At 48.5% G+C, this 23,102-nt stretch overlaps 4 protein-coding genes and 1 long non-coding RNA gene across 6 annotated transcripts; 3 read left to right on the top strand and 2 right to left on the bottom strand.

The window, feature by feature from the left end:
* Window positions 1-2,491: 2,491 nt before the first annotated feature.
* On the top strand, window positions 2,492-3,534 carry LOC120706643 (disease resistance protein Pikm1-TS-like). 2 transcript variants are annotated; one of them, XM_039991336.1, is made up of 2 exons: window positions 2,492-2,807; window positions 2,913-3,534. In XM_039991336.1, the coding sequence occupies exon 2, from the start codon at window positions 2,951-2,953 to the stop codon at window positions 3,308-3,310; it is 360 nt and encodes a 119-aa protein (XP_039847270.1). In that variant the 5' UTR covers window positions 2,492-2,807; window positions 2,913-2,950; the 3' UTR covers window positions 3,311-3,534. The 2 variants fall into 2 exon arrangements, with proteins under 2 accessions (XP_039847270.1, XP_039847264.1); XM_039991330.1 differs by having other exon boundaries at window positions 2,527-2,807; window positions 2,927-3,534.
* A 4,223-nt stretch (window positions 3,535-7,757) lies between these two features.
* Window positions 7,758-10,965, top strand: LOC120706635 (disease resistance protein Piks-1-like). The gene is made up of 2 exons (XM_039991318.1): window positions 7,758-9,636; window positions 9,744-10,965. The coding sequence occupies exons 1-2, from the start codon at window positions 9,631-9,633 to the stop codon at window positions 10,128-10,130; spliced, it is 393 nt and encodes a 130-aa protein (XP_039847252.1). The 5' UTR covers window positions 7,758-9,630; the 3' UTR covers window positions 10,131-10,965.
* Window positions 10,966-13,481: 2,516 nt separating this feature from the next.
* Window positions 13,482-14,488, bottom strand: LOC120706657. Its single transcript, XR_005688391.1, has 3 exons — window positions 14,264-14,488; window positions 14,094-14,170; window positions 13,482-13,998 (listed from the first exon to the last, which is right to left on the bottom strand). It is a non-coding gene; the product is annotated as an uncharacterized LOC120706657 (long non-coding RNA).
* Window positions 14,489-15,560: 1,072 nt separating this feature from the next.
* On the bottom strand, window positions 15,561-18,137 carry LOC120655149. Its single transcript, XM_039932869.1, has 3 exons — window positions 17,601-18,137; window positions 16,811-17,511; window positions 15,561-15,738 (listed from the first exon to the last, which is right to left on the bottom strand). The coding sequence occupies exons 1-3, from the start codon at window positions 18,135-18,137 to the stop codon at window positions 15,561-15,563; spliced, it is 1,416 nt and encodes a 471-aa protein (XP_039788803.1).
* A 1,257-nt stretch (window positions 18,138-19,394) lies between these two features.
* On the top strand, window positions 19,395-20,533 carry LOC120706623. Its single transcript, XM_039991309.1, has 2 exons — window positions 19,395-19,607; window positions 19,716-20,533. Exons 1-2 carry the CDS (start codon window positions 19,602-19,604, stop codon window positions 20,217-20,219), a joined length of 510 nt encoding a protein of 169 aa, XP_039847243.1. The 5' UTR covers window positions 19,395-19,601; the 3' UTR covers window positions 20,220-20,533.
* Window positions 20,534-23,102: the final 2,569 nt, after the last annotated feature.

Raw genomic sequence — 23,102 nt, 5'->3', positions numbered from 1 at the left:
CGCCGCCATCAGCAAGCCAACGCTCGGCCTTGCGGTCGCGCCGTAGATGCACGCGGAGGAACAGCTCGCCGTCGCAGAGCGCACGCTGCTCAAGTAGACTCCGGCATCTGGGATGCGGATATGAGCTACACCAATAGGGCCTCCTCATCGCGGTCGACGATGTGCTACTCCTGGCGTAGGACCAGGGGTGGAGCTACAGTAAGAGGTCAGCTGACAACGACGACGGCTGTCGGCAAAATTAGTAAGAAAGTACTGTTCCGGCTGTAGTGGAGCTGACAACGGTGTCTCTTGCTACCCGTACCGCTACCTAGGATCTCGTCCGCTCGCCGTCGCCTGGACAGGCCGTCGGGCGCTGCTGTGCTGCACTTGGTCGAGGAGTTCCTGTGCGTGAGTCAGTAGAACATCATCCTCTCCCCTCCCTAGAGGCTGGTGAGAGGAAGGGGACGGAGAGGACGGAGCTGGAGGGAGATTGGAAGAGGTGAAGAGCCGAAAGGACGGGGGATCAATCCAGATGTTTTTACTCCATGTAAGAGCATCTTCAACAAGTTAGCTATAATTTCTAGCTAAATGGAGAGCTAAAAGACTAGTTAAAAAAATTAAAGCTTCTTAAAAAGGTAGGAGATCTAACAGCTTCTCCAAATTAAACTCTCCAAATCACCTCCTTCCCGTTTGTCTCTCTGGTTGAGCTCCTGGCCTGCTCTGCCGTGAGCACTCCATCCCGCGAGATCCGCCCGCCGCGCCCTCCGCCGGTCGCGAGCTCCGCCGCCGCACTCCTCCCGAGCTCCATCTGCCGCGAGCTCCGCCGCCGCGCGAGCTCCGCCCGCTGCGCGCGCGCTCCGCCGGCCGCCGCGCTCGACCAGCGCACCGCGGGCACGAGCACCCTCCCTCTCGTCTCCCTCCCGTCCCCTCCCTCTAGCCGAGATCCCGCCAATGCTGCGGCCCGCGTCGAGCTCCCGCCGCCGGTCCGAGATCCGCCACCGATCCAAGCTCCGTCACCAGCGGGCGCGAGCACTCCGCCTCGGGCGAGATCCGCTAGCCGCGCATGGGCTCCGCCGCCGCCGCGCAAGCGCTTCTCGAGCGCATGAGGCTCCGCCGCCAGACGAGCTCCGCCCGCCGCGCGCGAGCAGCGCCGCCGCGGGCACGAGCTCCGCCGCCGGGCGGGGCGAGGCGGGTAGGCTGATGGAGGTGGGGCTAGCGCCAGCGGAAAGTACGAGGGCATATGCCGAGTGGGCACCGATAGGTAAAGATGCCGAATAGGGAGGCCAGATACCGAATGTGGATACCGAGCGGAGCACATGGGGAGACTGTTGGATGCATATTTTATCCTAGTTTTTCTAATTTTAGCTACCTAACACATTTTAGAGAATTTCTGGGAGATGCTTTAAGTCCGTGTGGTTATGTATTTTATTTTTTTTAAGTAGTACCATATATAAAAAATTAGAGGTATTAAAGGTGGTTTACGAATCCCGAAACCATTACTATGGTATATACCCGGCGGACTAGTGTCAGGGGCTGCATTGATTTTCCGGATGGCCACGCCTGAATCATCAGGCGAGACGAATTTTCAGATATATGCATAGAGCATTAAATACAGTAAAAAATAACTAATTATACAATATAACTATTTTATATGAGATAAATTTTTTAAACCTAATTAGTCTCTATGATTTAGTTAAACCTAATTAGTCTCTATGATTTAGTTATCAAATAACAACAAAATGTAGCGCAGTACTAAAATTCAAATTTTTTCGCAAACTAAACACACAAGCATTAGCTAGCGAACAGGTGCGGGGGACAGGAAGACGAATGACAGGGACGTCGCTGGATGACATAAATTTCGGGGACCGTCTTGACGGCGATGAAAGAAGCTTCGAGATCACATAAGCCCAATATCAAAAAAAAAAAAGAGAGATCACATAAGCCCGTCAATCAGGTCGGAGGAATTTTGTTGGATCGCCAAATGGTACGTGTGATGAACCAGAGTCTTTCAGTCTTTCTCAAGGAGTACACACACACCAGATCGAGGACAGGCGGATGGTAAAATGTTGGCCGTGCGTGTCTGACTCCAGCTCGTCCACGGTCCACCAGGTAGTGAAAGTGGACATGCCAGTGCAATGATTAACCAACGTATATATGATTTTATTTTAAAAATAGTATCTTAATCCTCGGAATTATAAGAACATGTTTTCACTGTATGCGCGCTGTTTTGTTGACACACGAATATTGGCTCCTGGGAAGCACACGTACGTGCAGGATGACAGAATTTGTACACCGTACACTACGCACTCTACACTGTGCAGAGAGTGTACGTTGAACTAGTAGTGTAGAGGAGCGGTTTGGTGAAAGGCTTGGTCACCAACCACCACCGAAACTTTGAAAAAATTCCTCCGGAATCAGGACGGACCGCAGCTCCTTGGCGAGCAAGGAAGCAAGCCGGAGAAAGAAAAAAAATCCCCTGTTTTCAAGCCCGATCGCGTCTCAACTTTGAGCAGGCGAGGCGACTGTTCGTGCTCCCCCAGGAACGCAGCTTCTTCCAAGCGTTGCGCACAGAGCTTTCCACCCCGCCCCGACCCGGTCACCCGCGGCCTCGCTAGCTACTGCTATATATAACACCAGCGCGGCTGCACGGCGCTCCGTGCTCCAGCCACCACCACGGCAACCCAGCAAGGCGAGCTCCTCTGGTTCATAACTTTCTTCTTCACCGACCTCGGCACACCTCCACCGAGAACAAGCAAGTTTTCAAGCTCTCGAGCACAAAACCTGTCGTGGCCGCAGCTGGTTGGCAACCAACGGTTTCAGAAATGAAGGTACGCGCATCGGTCGACCATCCATGGCCTGGCCTGGCCTCCACGATTTTGTTGCAGCATAGCATGTTGCTCTTCTCTTGTATAACAGTAATAATCGCGATCAAGGTGGCACTGTGCAGCAAAAGATCGTGATCAAGGTGCAGATGAGCTGCGACAAGTGCCGGGCCAAGGCGATGGCGCTGGTGGCGGCGGCCGGCGGCGTGGACTCCGTGGCGATCGCCGGCGCCGACAGGGACCAGGTCGTCGTCGTGGGCGAGGGCGTCGACTCCATCCACCTCACCGCCGCGCTGCGCAGGAAGGTCGGGCCCGCGCACATCCTGCAGGTCGGCGAGGACAAGAAGGACGACAAGAAGAAGCCGCCGCCGGCGCCGCCCGTGCCCGACTACTACCCGTGGTGCTACCCGCCGCCGCCGTCGCAGCCGGCCGGCTTCCTCTCCGACCCCTACGGCTACGGGTACGCCTACCAGACGCGGCAAGAGAGCAGCGGCTGCTCCATAATGTAGATTGTACATTTGTATCTGTACTTGTAGAGAGAAGGCAACAATCCACACATACGTACGTATGTACGGGCTAGTATATGTACTTGTAGAGAGAAGGCAACAATCCACACATATACTTCTTTTTTTTAAGGGAATCCATACATATACCTGATACAAAGATTGTAGTTTTCTTTTCTTTTCTAGCGGTACTCTAATTTGTGAATGAAACTCTTGGATTTTCTTGCACTGGATGGGAAGTGGGGCATATAGATGTCTGGACTTTGGACCGCATATGAATTTTCTTGAAATTTGACCAGAAACAATTCATCTTCGATCTATTAGGGAGGGGGGTCTGAAAGACACAAATCGCGCGCGCTCTAATAACTAGGATGCAAATTTGCAGATCCGTGTGTGATTGGAAATCAGGGTGACATAACAACAGTTGGAGCAAAGGTTGAAGTCAAAACTTTCATTTTCGGAGTGGTTACCCAAATTTCCAGATTACTAACAAGTGGGGCCCAGCTTAACAATTAAAACACGCACATCACTCGCTTTCCATTGTGCTGTTATCTCGGCATTGAAACCGCTGACTTGGAAGTCAAGCTCGCTCACCGTCTTGTCAATTGTTCACCCTGAACATGTAATCCTAGGTCCCATGAGCCCTGGACGCTGACACAGAAGGTTAGTTACTGATGATTAAACCACATTAATTAAGTCCGTCCCCAAAGAAAGTAAGAAAAATAAATAAATCCTAGAAAATCCTGTAAAAATAGGAACATCAATTTGATGAACTCTATTCCTTATTGATATGGTTGCACTGGATCTATTATGTCTTGTACCATCAGATAAGTTCCCGTGGCAAGAGCAATTCCAGTAGAGAGTAAATGGGCTGCTATATAAAGATTTAGTGGGTGGACATCAAAAATCAATCTCCAGCAGGGGGAGCAAATGGGCTGCCATTTTGGTAGGCTTTCCAAAATTCTCCCCACACCCCCCAAATTTAGCAGTCGTACTGGAGTTACTCTAATAATGCGTTGGTCGTAGTTGTATTAGGTCAGCAGCGTGCTGAACTGCGTGACCCCAACATGACGAAGGCAATTTGCAATTCATCAACATAGGTCTTGCAATAAGCTTGATTCTTTTAATCAATGATTCAGCCAAACCATTTTGAGTATGTACGTATGGGACTGAATGCTGAACCTGAATTCCCAATGCCATGCAATAATCATTGAAAACACGGGAGGAGAATTCAGTAGCATTATCCATACGAATTGACTTAATTCGATGTTCAGGATAATAGGCTTTCAACTTGATAAGTTGAGCCATTATTTTGGCAAAAGCATGGTTGCATGTCGACAACAGAGACACGTGAGACCAACGCGTAGATGCGTCTATCAATACCATGAAGTACCTGGACGGCCCCGATAATGGTTGGATTGGACCGCAAATATCTCCTTGAATTCGTTCAAGGAATTTTAGTGGTTCAGCTCGAATTTTAAGATATGATGGTCTTAAAATTAATTTCCCTGTTGCACAAGCAGTGCAACCAAAATCTTTATCTTGAGAAAATTTTATCTTTTCCATATCATGACCTATGGAATTGCCGATAATTTTTCGCATCATCCCTATTCTAGGGTGCCCAAGTCGATCATGCCAGTTTCGAAATGTATCGGCGTTTCGAAAAATTATCTTATAAGCAACATGAGCAATGGGATTTATGTATGTAAAGTACAATCCAGTTTGGAGTGAAGAAAACTTCTCACAAGTTTTTTGCCAAATCTCGTGAGTTTAGTTAAGAGTAGGAATTCCTCTTTATTATCCTGATGTGTTTCCACATAGAAACCATTCTTACGGATATCTCTATAACTTAGAAGTGTACGGGTCGAATCGGGATACAACAAGGCATCCTCCATCGTTATCTGTGTACCCATAGGGAGAGTAATAGTAGCTCAACCTGAACCAACTATTAACGCATCTTGACCAGCAATGGTCATAATATTTCCTTCTCTTTTCTCAAGAGTCTGGAAATATTTTATCTCTCTAAGTATAGAACTTGTGGTACATGAGTCCACAAGACATAATTCTTCCTCCTTTGGATTGTTATCAACTGACATCTATATGTAAAACAAATGTAATTTAAATGCACAAGTGTAACATATAGAGAGAACATACAATCTATTATATATCAACTGGTAGAGTACTATACAACAATATCTATGTGAGTAAGTACAGCTAGACAACAAAACTAACAAGTTTGTACAATGCTAAAGAAAGTGAATAAATTAAAAAAACAATTCTGTACAACTTAGATTATTACAACAAATATCCAATCTGATATCAATTCCAGACTAAGATTACTCCAAATCTCAAAATATGTCTCCAGAACCAAAGTCTATGAGCATATTGTCCGCGGATGGAAGATCGTCTTCCATATTAAGAGACTTGTTGTTCCCTTGTTTTGGGCCTTGCTCGGAACAACTCTCCTTTGGGGTAGTCTCAGATGAAAGATTGAAGTGTGTTTCATATCTTTTATCTCCTGCTTGCTTGCCCTCCTTTAAAGACTTTTGGTACAATGCAACCAAATGCTTCGGTGCACGACAATCCTTAGCAAAATGCGAGAAATCACCACATATGTGACACTTGTGTCTTTCTTCGATCTCGCATTGTCTCTTTTCTACTTGTGTGAATTAGGTCTTTGTTTTATATTGTGTTTGCGTTGACCAGAGGTGTTCTTTGGAGCGGGTTCATTGAACTTTTTATTCTTAGCCTTTTTCTGTACATTGTGAACCTCAGGCAAAGGCGTTGTACCAACAGGGCGCTTATGATGATTCTTCGTAAGAAGTTCATCATGTTTTTCTGCTTGAGACAATGTATGAATATGCTTCGAATAAACCTCGAAATTTTTAGCCCTGTATTGTTGTTGCAATACTCGATCAGATGGAAGCATAGTAGAGAGTGTCTTCTCTATCTTATCTGCATCTGTTGGCTCTTTCTCACAAAACTTCAATTTAGAGCAAATTTTGTGAACAGCATGATTGTAGTCTGCCATAGATTTAAAATCTTGGAGACGTAAATGATTCCATTCATGATTAGCCTCAGGCCAAATGAGTTCCTTTTGCTGTTCATATCTCTCTTTAAGAGACTTCCATAATTCATAAGGATTTTCAGTCATAATATATTCGGCTTTCAAATCTTTATGAATATAAAAACGTAGTAAAGCCAAAGCGGTATAGATTTGCTTGTCTTGCACAACAACCCCATCTTGGGGTTCCTGAATTGTAGCCGAAAGACCACGAGATGCAAGCGATATCTTGATATCAGAAGCCCATGTAGGGTAATTACTACCATCTGAAGCAAGTTCATCGAACTCCTTAGTGGCCATGATCCTACATGGACAACCATCAGTTAGCTAATTTACCTTATGGTAAATTTAATATGGCAATGTTGTAATATATAGGTAAAAAGAACTATATCCTATCATAGTTTTGGAGTACTGTAGATTTAGACCAAAACACATAAATGTTGAAAAATGGTAATCGTTATTAAGATTTAAACCATGTACTACTATCCAAAACCTTTATTTTGGTTAAAACACGTTGTAGGTAATCATCAAGTTTTGGAAAAACAAGATGTAGACCTCTCAGTAATTGGTGTTTTAATCACTGCTAAGGCGCGGTCTCTGGGCAGAATAATTCATACATGAATTAAACGCAGCCAATGCCTTAATCTCCATTGCCTTGTGTTAATTAACCAAAATAAATAAGATATATTGTATTTAATATCTGATCCTATGGTAATTAGAGAACTAATGTGTAGAACAACTTTATTAATGAACGTCGGAATTGCTCTAGCTATCATGTATATATATAGAGCAAAAATGGTTTAGGTGCACAAACATACACGATTCTATGATGTAAAGTCAAAATTTAACAAGTACAAAGTGCGAAATCAGTGGGGATTATTTGCACTAATATATACCAAAAACAAACACAAATATAATCTGTGTATAGTGCAAAAATAAAATATGATCGCACAAACAATATTCTCATAGAAAATTCAATTGCAATGTATATATAAACTAGATTCAAACCACAAATATATACACAAAGATAATTACAACAGTACAAGGCAACAATATATAGTACAATTAAACAAATTGTTCTCACAAGAATAAAATTAGCTAAGTCATATGCTAATTAAAGTACTAATGCTGCTGATAAAGAAAAAAATAAAAAAATAAACGATAGGCAGCCTGGGGCAATAGCCAGGCGCGCGGCCCAGCCAGCCCGGCAGCCAGGCGCGCTGCCTGGTCCGGCCAACGGCCAGGCGCACGGCCCAGCAGGCCGAACGGCGCAGGCACGCGGCCCAGCCACCCTGCCCATCAGGCTGGAATGGCCCAGGCACGCACGGCCCAGCCTGGTGCAACCGCCGGCCTATATAAGGGCGGCGGTTAGGGTTCGGGGAAGCCTAACTGCCCCCTGGGGGCCGCCGGCCGCCGCCGGCGGCCACCGCGCCGCCCTTTGCAGCATCCACGAGTAGCGCCCCCAAATCTTCTCGCCCCTCCTCCCCTTCTCGTTTCCTCTCATGGCTAGCGCAAGTCCAGGCCATGGAGGCCAGCCGGCGGAGCGATTCCGTCCGTCCCTGGCGAGCTTCGGTCCAGAGGGCCGTCGCTGCAAGCCGGGGCACGGCGGATCTGCCCCTGTCGGCCATCCCGGCACCGGTCAGTGGTGGGGCCGCCCCGCCTCCCCCTGAGTCGAGGAGGAGACAAACCCGGCGCCAAGTGCCGATCCAGGCGGGAGGAAGGTCCTGCGTGGCCGGTTGGCCACCGCGTCGGCGTATGTGCTTCGTCCCGGCGGTGGAGGAAGCGATGGAAGAACGACGTCGAGGTCGTAGGCGAAGCCGGGCGGCCACGCAGGAGCATCGACGGTGGGGATGGAGGAGGCGCCGCCACCTCCATTCCGAGGTCGTGTCAGCGTGGTCGACGGCAGCGGTGGAGGGGGCGGGAGCGGCATCAAGGGCGGCGTCATCTACGACAGTGGTGAGGACAAGGGGCGCGACATTGATGAGCGCCGACCACCACTCCCTTCAGTACGAACGCCGTTGAAACGGCGAGGAGGGATGCGGTGGGCGGTGATGTCGCGAAGGAAGCAACGAACGGCACCATGCAACATGTGTCGGCGAACGCCCCCGGTGGCTCTTGCACGGTCATGACAGACTCCACTGCGTCGGTGAGTGCATCGACCATGGCGTTCATAAAAGGGGCATTAGGAGTTGTCGTCTTCTTAGTACCTCGCAAAAACTCCGGTGAAGTCTCCGGCGAGTCGAGTCCCTTCCCTTTCGTCCTTCTCTGCATACCAGCGTCAGAGTGCAGAGCGTGCGTGCGTGATAACGTGTGTTGAGTGAAATAGATGTCAACTCTTGTGTATTGATGAACAGTGTAGAATATATATATATATATATATATATGTGTGTGTAAAGGGGAACAGTCAGTTGCCTGTTGCGAAGGGGCCAATGGCCCGAAGGTGTCCGCACCAAAAGATGTCTATTGCTATGCCTACCGTACAAGTGTCATTAGCAATTGCTAATGACATCATTAATCCTAACACGATAGATGATAGCCCGGACCTTGGTGGCGACGAAGCGTCATCGTCGCGTGGTACCCTTTTGCGCGTGCCAAACGGGGCGATCCAAATGTGCTAGCCCTGTCGTGGCTCGTGCCCGCCTTGACCACCCGAGCCCGTCTTCCAAGTCGTTCTAACCGGACCCCGCGCGCGCGCGCGCGCTCTGGGGGTCTTCTCTGCCGCGCCGAGTGCGTACGGTAAATTTGGATCCTCGCGTGCGCCACGATTGCTCGGCCACCAAGGAGGAGGGATCATCCAGCGCTCCGAAACGCGTACGGCTTTCCCCCAGCGCCGGCCGCTGCGCGTCGGCGGCAATCAGACAGGGCGACGACCCCGTCTGCAACTGTAAATTAATGGCCAAGTCTCGTAAACAAAAGACCTCATCCTCCCGTCGCAAAGCGATCTCGCTCTGCTTCTTTAATCTCTCTTCTAATCGCGTGAGTGCTAACAACCCCAAGTCCTCGCCATGACTTCGACCACTGCAGTTCGCGCACATGCAGCTGCTGCTCCACCCTCGGCACTCTGCGGTCTGCTCGCTAATATATATCGCTCCGCCGAGGGCTCCTCTTCCTCCCACCACCGCGTCCCGATCCCTGCTTCCTTCCGGTCTTCCACATCGCCTCCACACGACGCCACCCGATCGACGCGGCATTTCATTTCGATTCAGAAGCTTGTAGGCATCCCCGCCGCCGCGCGCCGCCGCCCGCCTGAAGAGAATCAGCAATGAAGGTATGAACGAGCCACTTCCTTCCTTCCTCCTCAAACTCGCTTGTTCTGGTCCGGAGAGAATCATAGAAACTGACATGGAGATCCTCCCGCTCCCGCCGCGGCCGCAGCAGAAGATCGTGATCAAGGTGGAGATGCCGTGCGACCGGTGCCGCTCCAAGGCGCTGTCCCTGGTGGCCGCCGCGGGCGGGGTCCTCTCCGTGGCGCTCGCCGGCGACGCCCGGGACCAGGTCGTCGTCGTGGGCGACGGCGTCGACCCCGTCAGGCTCGCCGGCGCGCTGCGCAGGAAGGTCGGGCCCGCGGAGATCCTGCAGCTCGCCTCCCAGGCCAAGGACGAGGGCGCTGGCGGCAGCAATGCCCCCGCCCCCGCCCCCGGCGCGCCGGCCCAGTACGCGCCGCCGACCGCGTGGCACTACTACCAGTACCCGCCGCCGGTGAGCGCCGTGTGCGAGCCCCCCGCCGCCGGGTACGAGGACAGCATCTGCTCCATAATGTAGCGAGCGCAAGACCCCGCAAGTACGGATTCCTCTGTTTTCATACGACGGCTGACGGGTAGTACTTCTTTTTTTTCTTTTTTCCTCTACTTTTCCTTTTGCGAAATAATACTTCTTTTTTTCTAAGAAATGACTTCTTTAGGAAAAAAAATCGAAAAAGGTCAGACTTCTTTGGGCTTTGTTGGATGTTGATCCATCTGTGTTTTTCATAAAACTCCTCCTTTAATTTTCATGGGCTTGATTTTGTTTCCGGGAAGGGGGCTTGATGATGGGCCGAAACCCCTGTCTGTATCCCGGCCCATTTCTGTTAGCATTAATTATATAGAAGAAATTTTTCGTGTTCGAGACAAATTCAACGGCAGCAATTTCACTTCACGAGAATAATGAAAGACCAAAGCGAGTGTGAAAAGTCCCTGGTGCAACGAGGACAAAGTCGAAAATCGCAGAGCGCTACCGAGTCAGATCGATGCTTCATCTTCCGATCGGCAGTGATAGTAAATTTCGAGGAAGAAGTACTAGGTCGGTTCCAAAAAGGAGCCGCCAAAAAGATGCCGTCGATCGCCAGCGAAAAAAAAAAGAAATCCAGAGCTCCGGATTTACCCCGCCGCATCAGGAACAACTGCCGCCTGATGTCGTTCTCGTTCTTAAGAAAATGAGAACGAAAGAACCTACGACTGGACACCAGCTCACCATCGCCTCCATGATTGGCGAATTCTTCTTCGCGGGTGATCTGGCGACCGGTGAAGCTGGCTTGACCTGCTGGCACCCTGGCGACCGTCTCCAGCCGCCACCGGATTTCGCTAACCCGTTCGATCAACCTGGTCTTACCGACGCTCTTGACTGGTCCCTCGCCCGATCCCGGCCGTCCACCAAACCGAGGTGGCGAGGTCGCCCGAACACTCCACACGGTAGCCGCAGCCTGCAAGGCAAAGCTAGCCCCCGTGAATTCCATTCCATGCCACCGAGCTGTCCATCCCTATGTATATGGCCGATGGCGTATGCGTATTCGGGCGCGTGTACAATAGTATTCCCGCAACGCCGCGTACCGGCTGGTAAAAAAAATGGGAAAATTGGATATACCATTAAAAGGTTCAAAGTTTAGAAAAATACCATTGAAAGTTCCAAGTATAGAAAACTACCATCCAAAGAGTGCTCCGTTATTGATTTCTAGCATGTCTGTTAACACCACGTTAGTTGCTCTCATTCCAGCAACATAACAGCTCCACCCACTCAAAAAAAAAAAACAAAACAAAACAGCTCTATCGGAGCTCCGTTTCCAACAACACTTGCCCCATGTTTGCATCACCATAGTAGGATATAACAAGACATAAAACGACATTTGAGTAGGATATACCACACCTTCTTAGCAAGTATATATCTCAACTTGTAGCATAATATTTACATAAATTTCAGCAACCATAGTTGCACACGTTGTAAAAACAACCATAGTTGCACACATTGTTCACAAAAGAGCATAGTTCATAGATCTTAGATTGCTAATTTATCTACTCAATGATGAGCCTATGATTGATCCCTCTAGGTGAGATAGCAGCCATTTTTCGTGTTGTTACACCAGGGCTAGTTGGAGAGAGAGAAGACATCCTTCTAGTTGTTACACCTGGGCTTGAACGAGGCATTGGAGAGGATTCAACAACTATTTTGATTGTCTCAAGTTTCGTTGTGCAAGTTTCAACAGCTTCAGATTCGTTTTTCCTGCAAAGGACGCATTGAATTAGTTAGTGAAGGAACATATTGCACCATATATAAGAAAGGAAGATATTACTGCATTTACCTTGGCTTTTTCCCTTTTTTTGGACGAGGTGGTGGAAGCTCTTGCTCTAATTCAACTTGAGTAGCGTTACAACTTTTCTCTATATGTCCAAACTGAAAGCACCTTTTGCATTGACATGGTCCTCTTTTTCCTGGCTCTCCACTAGCCTTGATTCTTTGTTTTCTTGGTCTACCAGCAGCCCTTTGCAATGGCGAGGGAATCATTTCAAATCCTAAATCAACCTTTAGCCATTCAGACTTGTCATTCATTGGAGTAATCTGAAATTGATAAGCCACCTTGAATCTCTCCACTAAATAGTAATCATGCACAAAGTCCTCAATGTTTAGTTGTCTAACTTTTCCAAATAAGTATATGGCATGAGTACATGGCTTTCCTGACACCTCCCATTGTCCACAGCCACATTCTCTTTTTGCAAGGTCAACTCCATACCTCCAAGTCTTCCCTTCATTTGTTGTTCCTGATATTTCAGCTGACATTGGGCCACTTTTCTTGATATCATAGTGCAGCCCTCGGCTCTTCATGTTCAACTCATGTATCACGCTAGGAAGGATGCGCCCTTGAAGTTTATTGGCTATCTCTTGCCTTGTGTAGATCTTCTCCATTATTTTCTCTCTAATCTTATCCATGAGATCAACCACCGAAAGGTCTTTGTAATCCTTAATCCAATTATTGAAGCATTCTGATATATTGATGTTAACATAATCAACTTAGCATTATTTGGATAATTTAGATCTGCTCCATATCAGCGTGTGATGCTTGTTTAGAAAGGCTATTGCTTTAGAACAAGAAGTTGCAATTTTCTCCATCAATGCATCATGCCTACGAGTTGTACATGCCCATGCACAAGGCCACATGTACTTCAGCACCTCACCTTTGTACTTTTTTCTAAAATTAGCCATCAGGTGTCTAAAACACTCACGGTGCTCTACCTCACCTTTGAATACTTTATTGACAGCATATGCTAATTCTTTACAAGCATCAGTGTGGATTGTTAACCCAGGTGGTAAAGTGCCAATTGCTTTCTTCAGGTTGCCCATGAACCAAGCCCAATTGGCATTTGTTTCCTTCCCAAAAATCCCATATGCAACTGGATACATCCTGTTATGTCCATCAATGGCAGTTGTTGCAGCTAATTGCCCATTATACTTTCCAGTCAAGTGAGTAGAATCAATGCCAAGATATGGTCTGCATCCAGACAAAAAACCATCAACACATGCTTTAATGCACACAAACATTCTTGAAAAGTGCATTTTTTTCATTGATCTTCTTGCAATCAATCTCAACAATGCTTCCTGGGCAAGTTTCTTCTAGAGCTGCTTTGAATCTCCGTAACATTGTGAAGCTCTCCTCCCAAGTATCATGAAGAACAAGTGTGATCAGTCAATTTTGAGAGTTTGACCACCATGAATGTGTTGCCACCATGAAGTTTCTTTGCAAAAACTCTGCAACCGCAGTTTTCATCTCCACACCTTGCCCTGTATCTTTCTCTGTCACTATGTTCAACCCTAGTCTCAAACTCATTCTTTATGGCATATGTTCTCATAGTCGAGATAAATTCTTCCTTATCTCCAAACGTGTCTCCTTCCTTAATGACTGGATTCTCTTTATCATGAATTGTGTGAGGATAAATGTAATCATCTACCATAGCAGCCTCATCGTCAGGAACACATTCAGTATCAAATTCTGGAATAAGCCTTGTCCTCTTCCTTTTCTGCAACTCTTCTTCAATATTTTCTACTGGTTGTGCATCATGAATAGCAGAATCTACATTGTTGAAGTACCTCCACTCTTCGTCTACTCCAGTTGGCTCATCAACATTGCAAGTTAAGAAGCTGACCATCTGAAGTTAACTTGCATGTCAAATGGGGCCCTGTTACAACCCAGAAATTTGCCCTTTGGTTGCTGTCTCAGAGATATCCTTCTCTAATAATATCCTTCTCGAGATCAATGACTGCATATTGTTCCGAATCAACAATCCATTTTATGATCCGACCCCGATTGTACACCTTCTTACCATCTCTAGTGCTGAAGTATGAGTTGACATTGACCTCTATTTTACAAGCATTCTTTGGATCAATCCTACAATATGCAAGCCACAAATATATGGAACAGATATAAATACCAGCAAAATAATTACAAATTCGAAGAATCCAAAGCGGGTGAGAGGGAATTACCCTTCTGGAACTTCAGTAGCATCCATTCCTACTCAAATCCACGATTTCTTATCCCAGCACTACAGAATCCCTAAAATCTAGGGTTTATATTTTCAAAAAAGCTAGAGTTTAGACAAAGCACGAGAAGGAGATGAACAGCAGAAAACAAGAGGGAAAGGAGAGGTGCGCACCATGGAGGGGAGGCCTGCGGAGCTGCTGTGCCGGGGGCGCGCGCCACTGGGAGGCACGCCGCCGCCAGCTTGGTGGTCGCGCTCCTCCTGGGCGTGCGTGTGTTCCTCTAGGGGATGCGTGTCTGTCTGCTTTGGGCCTGGGGTAGGCTGCGTGCGTGGGTTGGGCGGTGGGTTTTGTGATTTTCTTTTTTTAATCAGCAGCTAACGCCAATGCTAGAAATCAACAACGGAACACTTTTGGCAAAATTTGATGTGGGACACTGCGATATGACCTAATATGCTGGCACACACCGCAAACCATCGAATTTGCCCGGTACCATTATGAAAATGGGTTCCTTTGCTGCATCACACCGCACCCCTTTTTATATTATTTTGCCCAAACCTGGAGAGAGGAACCGAATTGAATGGACAATACTGCCCTTGGCTCGGGTTAGATGGTCTGGTTCGACCAAGTTGAATAGGGGAGGCCGACGAGCCATTTACTAGCATCGGATAGGGTCACCCTGACCACGGCCGCGTCCATGGCGCCCCGCTCGGCCGTGTGCGCCTGCGGCGCTGGTTGGCCGCGACGCAGGGTACGCCCAGCAGCTCCAGCTCGGCGTGCAGCCACGCCGCCATCCTCTGCGCGTCGCCGCCGTGCCCGACGTAGACGTCGCACTCGCCCTCGCCGCCGCCGCCTCCTCGCTGTCAGCCCCGTCGACCCCCAGGGAGGTCCACGGCACCGCCCTCCTCCTCATCCTCACCTCCTCCGGGTCCCAGATGCGGACCCTGTGCGCAGCCCCGGAGTTCGCCGCCGCCGCCGCCGCCATTGCCTCCTCTCTAGCTCAAAGGTAGCAGGAAGGGGTCCAGATGTGAAAGGCATTGAGGCTGTGAAGAGGGCCATCGTTGGTGTTGAGTGGTGCACTGAACTGTTGCAGGGTGCAGTTGACAATTTGAAGGATGCAGATGCTGCTTTCAAGAACGTTGCTCATAGCAAGATGGCATTAGAGACCAAGATTGATAGAACAGGGAATGTCTTGTTGTTCTAGGCGTAGCCAACTTGTTTCTTTTGCTTCTTGTTTTCTGATGGTGTTGCTAGTCAAGTAAGCAGTTTGTAGGTTATGTTGGTATCTTCTGATGAATGCTGTAAGACATGAGTAATGCAGTTATGTTGTCATGACCAATCCAGCACGATTTAAGCCTGAACATCGCCAACAAGTCTAGCACTGCTTAATGAAGGCAACAAGTCTGCCATTACTTAACTAAGCCAACAAGTCTGGCATTGCTTAACAAAGGCAACAAGTCTGCCATAACTTAACTAAGCCAACAAGTCTGGTATTTTAGGAGACAAAGACTTTCGCTCAGACAGTCGGTTCATAAGCAACTGCTTCTTGGTCTGCTTGTTCTGCACCTTCCTTTTCTTTAGCTTGTTAGCCTTCTGATCATCAGGTGTAGGTGAGGTAGCACCATCTGCATTGTCCAATTGCCTCTTGCGGCTATTGGAAAGAAAATTGTTAGGACTCTTGACATGTGTAATTGACAAGTAAAGGAAATGTTACAAGTTCATCTCACCTCCTCGTGTTGCCTGCAGGGCTATTTGTCAGTAAAGCAGCTGCAACAATTGTGGTGCACTCTCCAGTCTGGGATTGCATGGTTGAAGCAGTGCTTGTAGTCTTAGCTTTCTTAGTCCTTGTTTTCTTTGGCTTGGGCGGTGCTGGAGGAGGTGCATCTGAGTCATAAACGGTCTCATTGCATGTCTTCATCATGTGGCCAAGCTGTCCACACCTCTTACACCTCTTCTTACCTATTACCTTCCCTCCTTCTTCGACACCCTTTATCCTTCTTGATCTTGGACGTCCAGCAGATCTCTTTAGAAGTGGTGGCCAAAGCTTGAATCCCAGATTCACTTTTGGCCATTGGCTTCTACCTGTCATTGGCATCACTACACCTTCATAAGCCCTCTTGAACATGTCAACTGAGTAGTACTCATCTATAAAATCGTCAACATTTCTGTTTCCTGTTGCATTGATTAGACACAGGGCATGTGTACATGGGAGCCCAGTGATCTGCCACCTTCTACAACTGCAGGTCCTATTTTCGAGATCAACAGTGTGTCTCCAGGTTTTCAACTTTTTGGTAGTGCCTTCTATCTCTGCAGTGTTATTGTGGCCTTTGTGAATGACATACTTCAAATTCCTACTCCTAGCATTGAGGTCCTTTGTTATGTGAGGCAGGATCCTACTAGTCCACTTTTTAGCAAAATCCCTCCTAGTGTCATGTTTCTCCATGATCAGTTGTCTGATCCTGTCCATCAGGGGAATAACTGGTTGTGCCTTTTCTTTTCTGATCCAACTATTGAAGGTTTTAGCAATATTGTTAGTGACATAGTCACATTTGCTAACATCAGAAAACTTCCACCTATTCCATAAATGTTTGTGATTATCCTCTATCCACTTAATGGCATTTGGTGAGGCCTTCTGCATAATGTTGTAATGGTATTCATAATGACCTTGATTGTAAGCTCTACAAGCTGGCCATAAGTGCTTCTTGAATACAACACCTCTGTACCTTTTCTGAAAGTTCTTAACAAAGTGGCGCATGCACTCCCTGTGTTCTACCCCATTTGAGAACACTGATGTCACAGCATTGTCAATCCCTTTTCCTGCATCTGTACAGATAACAAGCCCTGGTGGTGAGCCTATAGCAATTTGCAACCTTTCAAAGAACCACTTCCAATTGTCACTTGATTCTGACTCAAAAACAGCATAAGCTACTGGAAAAAGCCAGTTATGGCCATCAACTGTTGAGGCTGATGCAAGCTGTCCTCTCCACCTACCAGTTAAGACAGGTGAATCCACACCTAGAAATGGTCTACAACCAGTCAGAAATCCATCAACACATGTCTTTAAGGCAACAAACATCCTTGTAAACCTCACTTTATTTCCAATCTTTTGATGATCAATCTCCACTAGACTCCCAGGATTGGTCCTCTCAACCTCAGCCTTGAATCTAAATGCGTCTTCAAAACTATCATCCCATTTGCCCATGATCTGTTCCAGAGCCATCTCTTTTCCATCCCAGGCCACATAGTATGATAGCTTTATGTTGTACTTCTTCTCTAACATCTTCTTTAGAGCAGCAGCTCCAGTTGTTGGTTCCTCCCTTAGAATATCAATGACCCTGTCCCTAACCCAAGCATTAGTTGCCATGGAATTGTGGTCAACCTTGGCTCTGCTGGCACATGTATGCTTGTCCACTAGCCTCTTTATCTACAAAATACAATACAGCATGCAAAAAAAAGTATTATCAGATCCAAAAACAATATTGTATTCAATTAACAAAGCATATCAATGCCAACCTGCCAAGTTTGTCCATCCTGCAACTCAGAAGCATGAATCCTCCATTTACACCTCTTCCCTTTGCTCTGTGTGCCCTTGCAATGCCCTCTATATCTTGTCCTCTCACTGTAAGGAGCTGCAATTTCAAACTCATTCAGTACTGCATATTGTCTAATTGCCCTCTTAAATGTATCCCCATCCTCAAATGTCACATTGAGGGCTATGGTGGGGTTTTCTAAGTTAGTGACATGCTCAAGTACATCACATCCAGCTTCGTCATCAACTAGGAGTTCATCATTCACACTAGAATCAGAATCAAAATCAGAATCAGATGGAGCATGATCTGATCTGTTGTTTGCCTCAGCATGTGCCTCTACATCTGACATATATGGAAGCTCATCATTTATACCAACATATTCTTCTTCTTCATCAACCCAGGGTTCTTCATCATCATCAATTGATTTTCCTACCTTTGATCTTTTTGCCTTGTTCGCCTTTGCTTCAATAGATCCACTCTCAGCCAAAATGCTAGATGTTTCATGTCTACTAGTTATCATACCTGGTTCAAGTCAAGAGTTTTCTGGTGGCTATTTCCCAATGGCAGAGTGTCATAAATTGTGACTAACAGAGGAAGCCTTCTATAGTCCCAATACATGTCAAGTGCAGCCATCATCGTTGAGTCAGAAGTTAGAGTAGAATAAGCAGATGTTTCCTTGTTCCAGAAACTCAGATTCATTCCCTGATTTCTCCCATGCTTTACCTCTACTGCTATATCATCTGAAAGATCCTTGAAATTGGTTGTATCCCTATCCACAACTAATTCGAAATTTCTGGTTCTGTGAGTCAGGTGCCTACCGTCATCACGAATCTCAACATAGTCTGAAACATGCAAAGCAATTATGCAAGCAGAGGTACGATCCATCCTAAAACAATTACAAGCAAGAGAAACCAGGCGTGAATGCTAAGATGCAAGTTGTTAGACTAAGATGCGAAGTGCAAAATCCGTAACGATCATGTCCAAACAACCATTCCATTATCGAATCTACCAGATCAAAAGAACGAGAGGCTTACCCTTTGGGGATCCAATCAAGACTGGCTGCCTCCGATGGGGAATCGATGCTGGGGCACAATCGCTTCCCTCCTGTCGGAGACACCATCTTCTCCGTTGTGCATCCACGCTCGGCTTGGCTTAGGGGAGAAGGCCTACCAGCACTGGCACCGGCGGCACTGACGGCGACTCGAGGAACTCGTCGGTGGGGTGGCGGCGCAAAGGGGTGAACTGAGCTAGGGTTCAAGTGACCCTGTCCTGCGCTAGTAAATGGCTTGTCGGGCTCCCCTGTTCAACTTGGTCGAACCAGACCATCTAACCCGAGCCAAGGGCAGTATTGTCCATTTAGTTTGGTTCCTCTCTCCAGGTTTGGGCAAAATAATATAAAAAGGGGTGCGGTGTGATGCAGCAAAGGAATCCGTTTTCATAATGGTACCGGGCAAATTCGATGGTTTGCGGTGTGTGCCAGCATATTAGGTCATATCGCAGTGTCCCACAGCAAATTTTGCCAACACTTTTTGGATGGTAGTTTTCTATACTTCGAACTTTCAATGGTATTTTTCTAAACTTTGAACTTTTTAATGGTATAGATCCAATTTTCCCAAAAAAAATCTCCAAGCCTTCCCCACCTCCTCGTATCCAAGATCCCAAGTGCTCCCGGTCACGGCCGGCCGGCCGGCCGGTCTGAAACGCCGTGCTCTTTTTTATTTTTTCCCAACTGGATTCGTGGGCGGCACTCTGCTTCGGCGCAAAGGGAAAGGATCCGGTGCAGGAGAAGGAGCCGCGCGCTGCCAAGGCAATTGCCCTGAAAGCAACACCCGGGCACGTTCTATATAAACGGCGAGACAGGCGCCCTCTGCTCTCAACAAACCGGCTCAGCACCTGACAGCAGAAGCAACGACCGTGTGTGCACATCATCGATCGATCATTCACTTGGCTCATCACTCGATAGCAGCAGCAGCAGCAACGCAGGATGAGGGTACGCCAACAGATCTTGCTGACAGTTCCATCATCAGCTGCGAGCAGGCTTCGATTCGATCAAGGCTTTGACATCGTTCTTGTTCTTGTTGTTTGTTATCTGCTGCAGACGGAGATGGTGATCCGGATGCCGGGGGGCGGCTCGGCGGACAAGGGCCAGGGCGCGAGGGCGATGAAGGTGGCGGCGGCGGTGGCCGGGGTGGAGTCGGTGGCGCTGGCGGGGAAGGACAGGAGCCTGCTGCGGGTGGTCGGCGACGGCGTCGACTGCAACGACCTCACCACGCGCCTGCGCCGCAAGGTGGGCCGCGCCGACCTCGTCGAGCTCCGCACCCTCCACGGCGCCGCCGGCTACGGCTACTACGGGCCCCGCGCCGGTAGCGGCCTCTCGCGCGCCGACTCCGGCTACGGGGGCACCAGCAGCAGCGGCTACGGCGGCGGCGGCTCCTACCCCGCGACGACGCCCGCCGGCTACGCGCCGGAGTACTACTACGGCTACGGCCACCAGCAGCAGCAGCCGGCGCCGTACGGGTACTACCCGCCGGCGGCGCCCACCGTGGTGCACCACGAGTACTACCCGCCCTCGACCGACCCCAACGGCTGCTCCATCATGTAGCAGGGATCGATACGGTAGTGTTACATTGTGTAGGATTAGGTCACTAGGATGTGCTTGCTTGCCTCCCTGTGTGTTGAAGATGGTGAAGCTGCTGGCCTGCTGCGTGTGCGATTGTTTTCTACTCTCTGAGTCTCTGTGTCCTGCAGTTTCATACTGAAAGCAGGGGCTTGTGTGTTAGCTGTGCCCCTGCTGCCCCGTTTCATTCATTTGTGTAGCCGCATGCATTGCTTTCCGGATTTGTGAAGCTAGTGAGATGTAAACGCGAGTTTCCTCGCAAAAAAAATAATGATAATCAACGGATGTGAGTTCCTGTAGTGCCGCTTGTCCTGGATGTGTGCTCACTGATCTTGTTGATGGATCATCGATTGCTTCCGCACGATCTCTTCTACTGGATGCTGCCGTCTCTCGGGTCTGTGCCCCACATACAGACGTGACACGCCGCTGAATGGTGATCCTTCCTGCTGCAAAAATTGTTGCACACATGCTCCTCTTCTTCTTTTCCTTTCTTTTTTAAACTGACACGTGTTCCTCTTCGGACGTCGCGTTTGTAGGGGAAAGGAAGGAAAGACGGCCAGACAGGGCCGAAATTCGCGCTTGGACGCCCATCATTTTCACGCCGCCCTGCTAATGGTTTACAAATCAAACCAAAACCACCCCAAACTATTTTATTATTAATATACTTTAGAAACCAAATCAACTCCATCAACTTGCTATTCTACCCAAACTAATCCAAACTACTTGCTCTCTTCCTCCAAAGCAAACCAAACCAATAGTTTCAACCCAAACAAACCGGTTTCAAACTACTACGTCAAATTCTCTCCAATTAATTTAGTGGCTCCACTCTTTGACGTGAGGTCCACATATAGTTCAAGCTACACTGCTTTGCACAAAATAGCTGCCAGTCATACCGGGTCATCTCTAAAAAATTTTAGTCAATTTCTATAAAATTTTATAGTGTGAACGCGAGGTTTTATTTCTAGAGTCCGGCTCTTGACGTGGGGCCCACGTGTAGTTCTACCCACACTGCTTTACATAGAGTAGCTGCAGTCATACTGAGTCATCTCCAACAAATTTCGGTCAATTTCGATAAAATTTTATAGTGTGAACGTAAGGATTTATTTCTAGGGGCCGGCTCTTGACATGGGGCCCACGTGTAGTTCTAGCCACACTGCTTTACACAGAGTAGCTGCCAGCTATACTGAGTCATCTCCAACAAGTTTCAGTCAATTTCGATAAAATTTTATAGTGTGAACGTGAGATTTTATTTCTAAGATCCGGCTCTTTGTGTGAGGACCATGTAAGGAAGTGAACCATATTAATCCAAACTAATTCAAACTGTTTGCACCCTGAAATCAATCCAGACCAAACTATATGTGCATAGAACCTGCTTGCCCCATCCAATGATAACCCAGAGGTAAAACCAAACCACTCTCGACCGGTTAGGATCCAAACCATTAGCAGCTCAGACGCCTGGGCCTGCACACCTGAATTCCTGAAAGATGCTGAGGTACCCACGGAGACAGAGCGAAAGCAAACGTGGATACCGACGGAGCCTCGGGTCGTTGAACCATCAGCCGCACTACTAGCTTGGTTGGGTCGGTCGGACAATGTACTGTTACGCGCGAGGGGAAAAAAAAGTAGTACTAGTAAATGCTTTACCGCGTCGTGTGGTCAGGTGCTTGTGGCCGGTGGCCTACAGTCTGATTTCCAAAGAATCTGGAGGTTCTTCTTCCTCTTTCTTTTTCTTTTTTCTTTTGAAAAAAAAACCCACCGAAGTGGAGGGATCGCAACGGCGCGCGCGGAAACGATGGATAAACCGCGTGGCTCCCGTGAGGCGCGCCGCCGCCGCGTGGGCATCCGCCACGCCGGCGAGGCGGCGCGATGGTTCGACCCATGACCGACGACCGCCGGCGTCGACGCACGTGCACGTCGCGCTTCCCAGTTCCCAGCCGAGCGGCAGCGGCAGCACACTTGCCGTGCCCTGTGTGGGTGAACCAAAGCAGCGGACGGATGGGCGGTGCGCGTCCTGTACAATTTTCAGACCTGCCGCCCAGGTCTGAGCGAGCCTCGTACGCTTCGTGCCAAAGGCGTTGCCGGCTTGCCGCCGTCTGAGATTCTGAAACCGAAGGCCAGCCGGCCGGCCGTCTACTACCTGAACCACGAGTAACTCTGCTTTTGTGGTTGTTTGTCGCGGATCCAAGTCACCATCGAAAAAGCTGGCTACTCCCTCCTTTTTCACTGGGCTAGTAGCGTCATTTATTTAAGAACGGGAGGCGCGTTTGTACGTGACAAGTCGCCGAGTCCAGCGGCGGCCAGCACGCCTCAACTCTGGCTCTCAAGCCGTCGGCGTCTGCGGCGCCCCGCACCGCAGGCCGCAGCTCCCAAGTTTTCCGACTCCGAAGCCCGGCCCCAACTTCCAGGAACTTGGCTGGTGGCATTCTCCCTCCCGAAGCAAACGTACGCCGGCGGCCGCAGCCAGCAAGCGGCGCTTGAATCTGTAGGCACAACGCCTGCACAAGGACAAGGCGACACACGTCCGCCGCTCAAACGTGTGCCGTCGGAGTCATGCTCATGCACATCCGGGATCGGATCGGATACACATACACCTGCTGCGACGTGGCCACCGTGCTTCTGATCTCTATCATCTTTGCACGGTCAACTCCTCCGATCCGTCGTCTTCATCAGACGCTTAATTTAAACTCATGTTGTGCTGATACCTGTCGTGATCGATCATTGCCGCAGCTGACTTTTGCCGTTCATGAAGATGTAGTAGCACTGAGCGGCAGCGCCACAACCACTGACAACTTGTGCAGCCGCGTGTAAATCATCTACGAGTCGCTATCCAAGGGGCTTCCTTCCACCGGTTAGCAAACCAGTCGCGTG

The sequence above is a fragment of the Panicum virgatum genome, chromosome 1K, assembly GCF_016808335.1.
Source record: "Panicum virgatum strain AP13 chromosome 1K, P.virgatum_v5, whole genome shotgun sequence".
Classification (NCBI taxonomy): Eukaryota; Viridiplantae; Streptophyta; class Magnoliopsida; order Poales; family Poaceae; genus Panicum; species Panicum virgatum.
Note: the sequence above shows the minus strand (reverse complement) of the source record. Positions and strands in the feature narration are given on the sequence as shown.

Bases quoted from the DNA above. Each gene is read 5' to 3' on its own strand.
- LOC120655149 (XM_039932869.1), bottom strand. From the start codon at position 18,137: ATGATAACTAGTAGACATGAAACATCTAGCATTTTGGCTGAGAGTGGA. The intron at 17,512-17,600 runs GTTGGCATTGAT...TGTATTTTGTAG, and splicing joins AGGATGGACAAACTTGGCAG to ATAAAGAGGCTAGTGGACAA. The intron at 15,739-16,810 runs GTACAGAGGTGT...TCTTTCCAATAG, and splicing joins GTTAAGAACTTTCAGAAAAG to CCGCAAGAGGCAATTGGACA.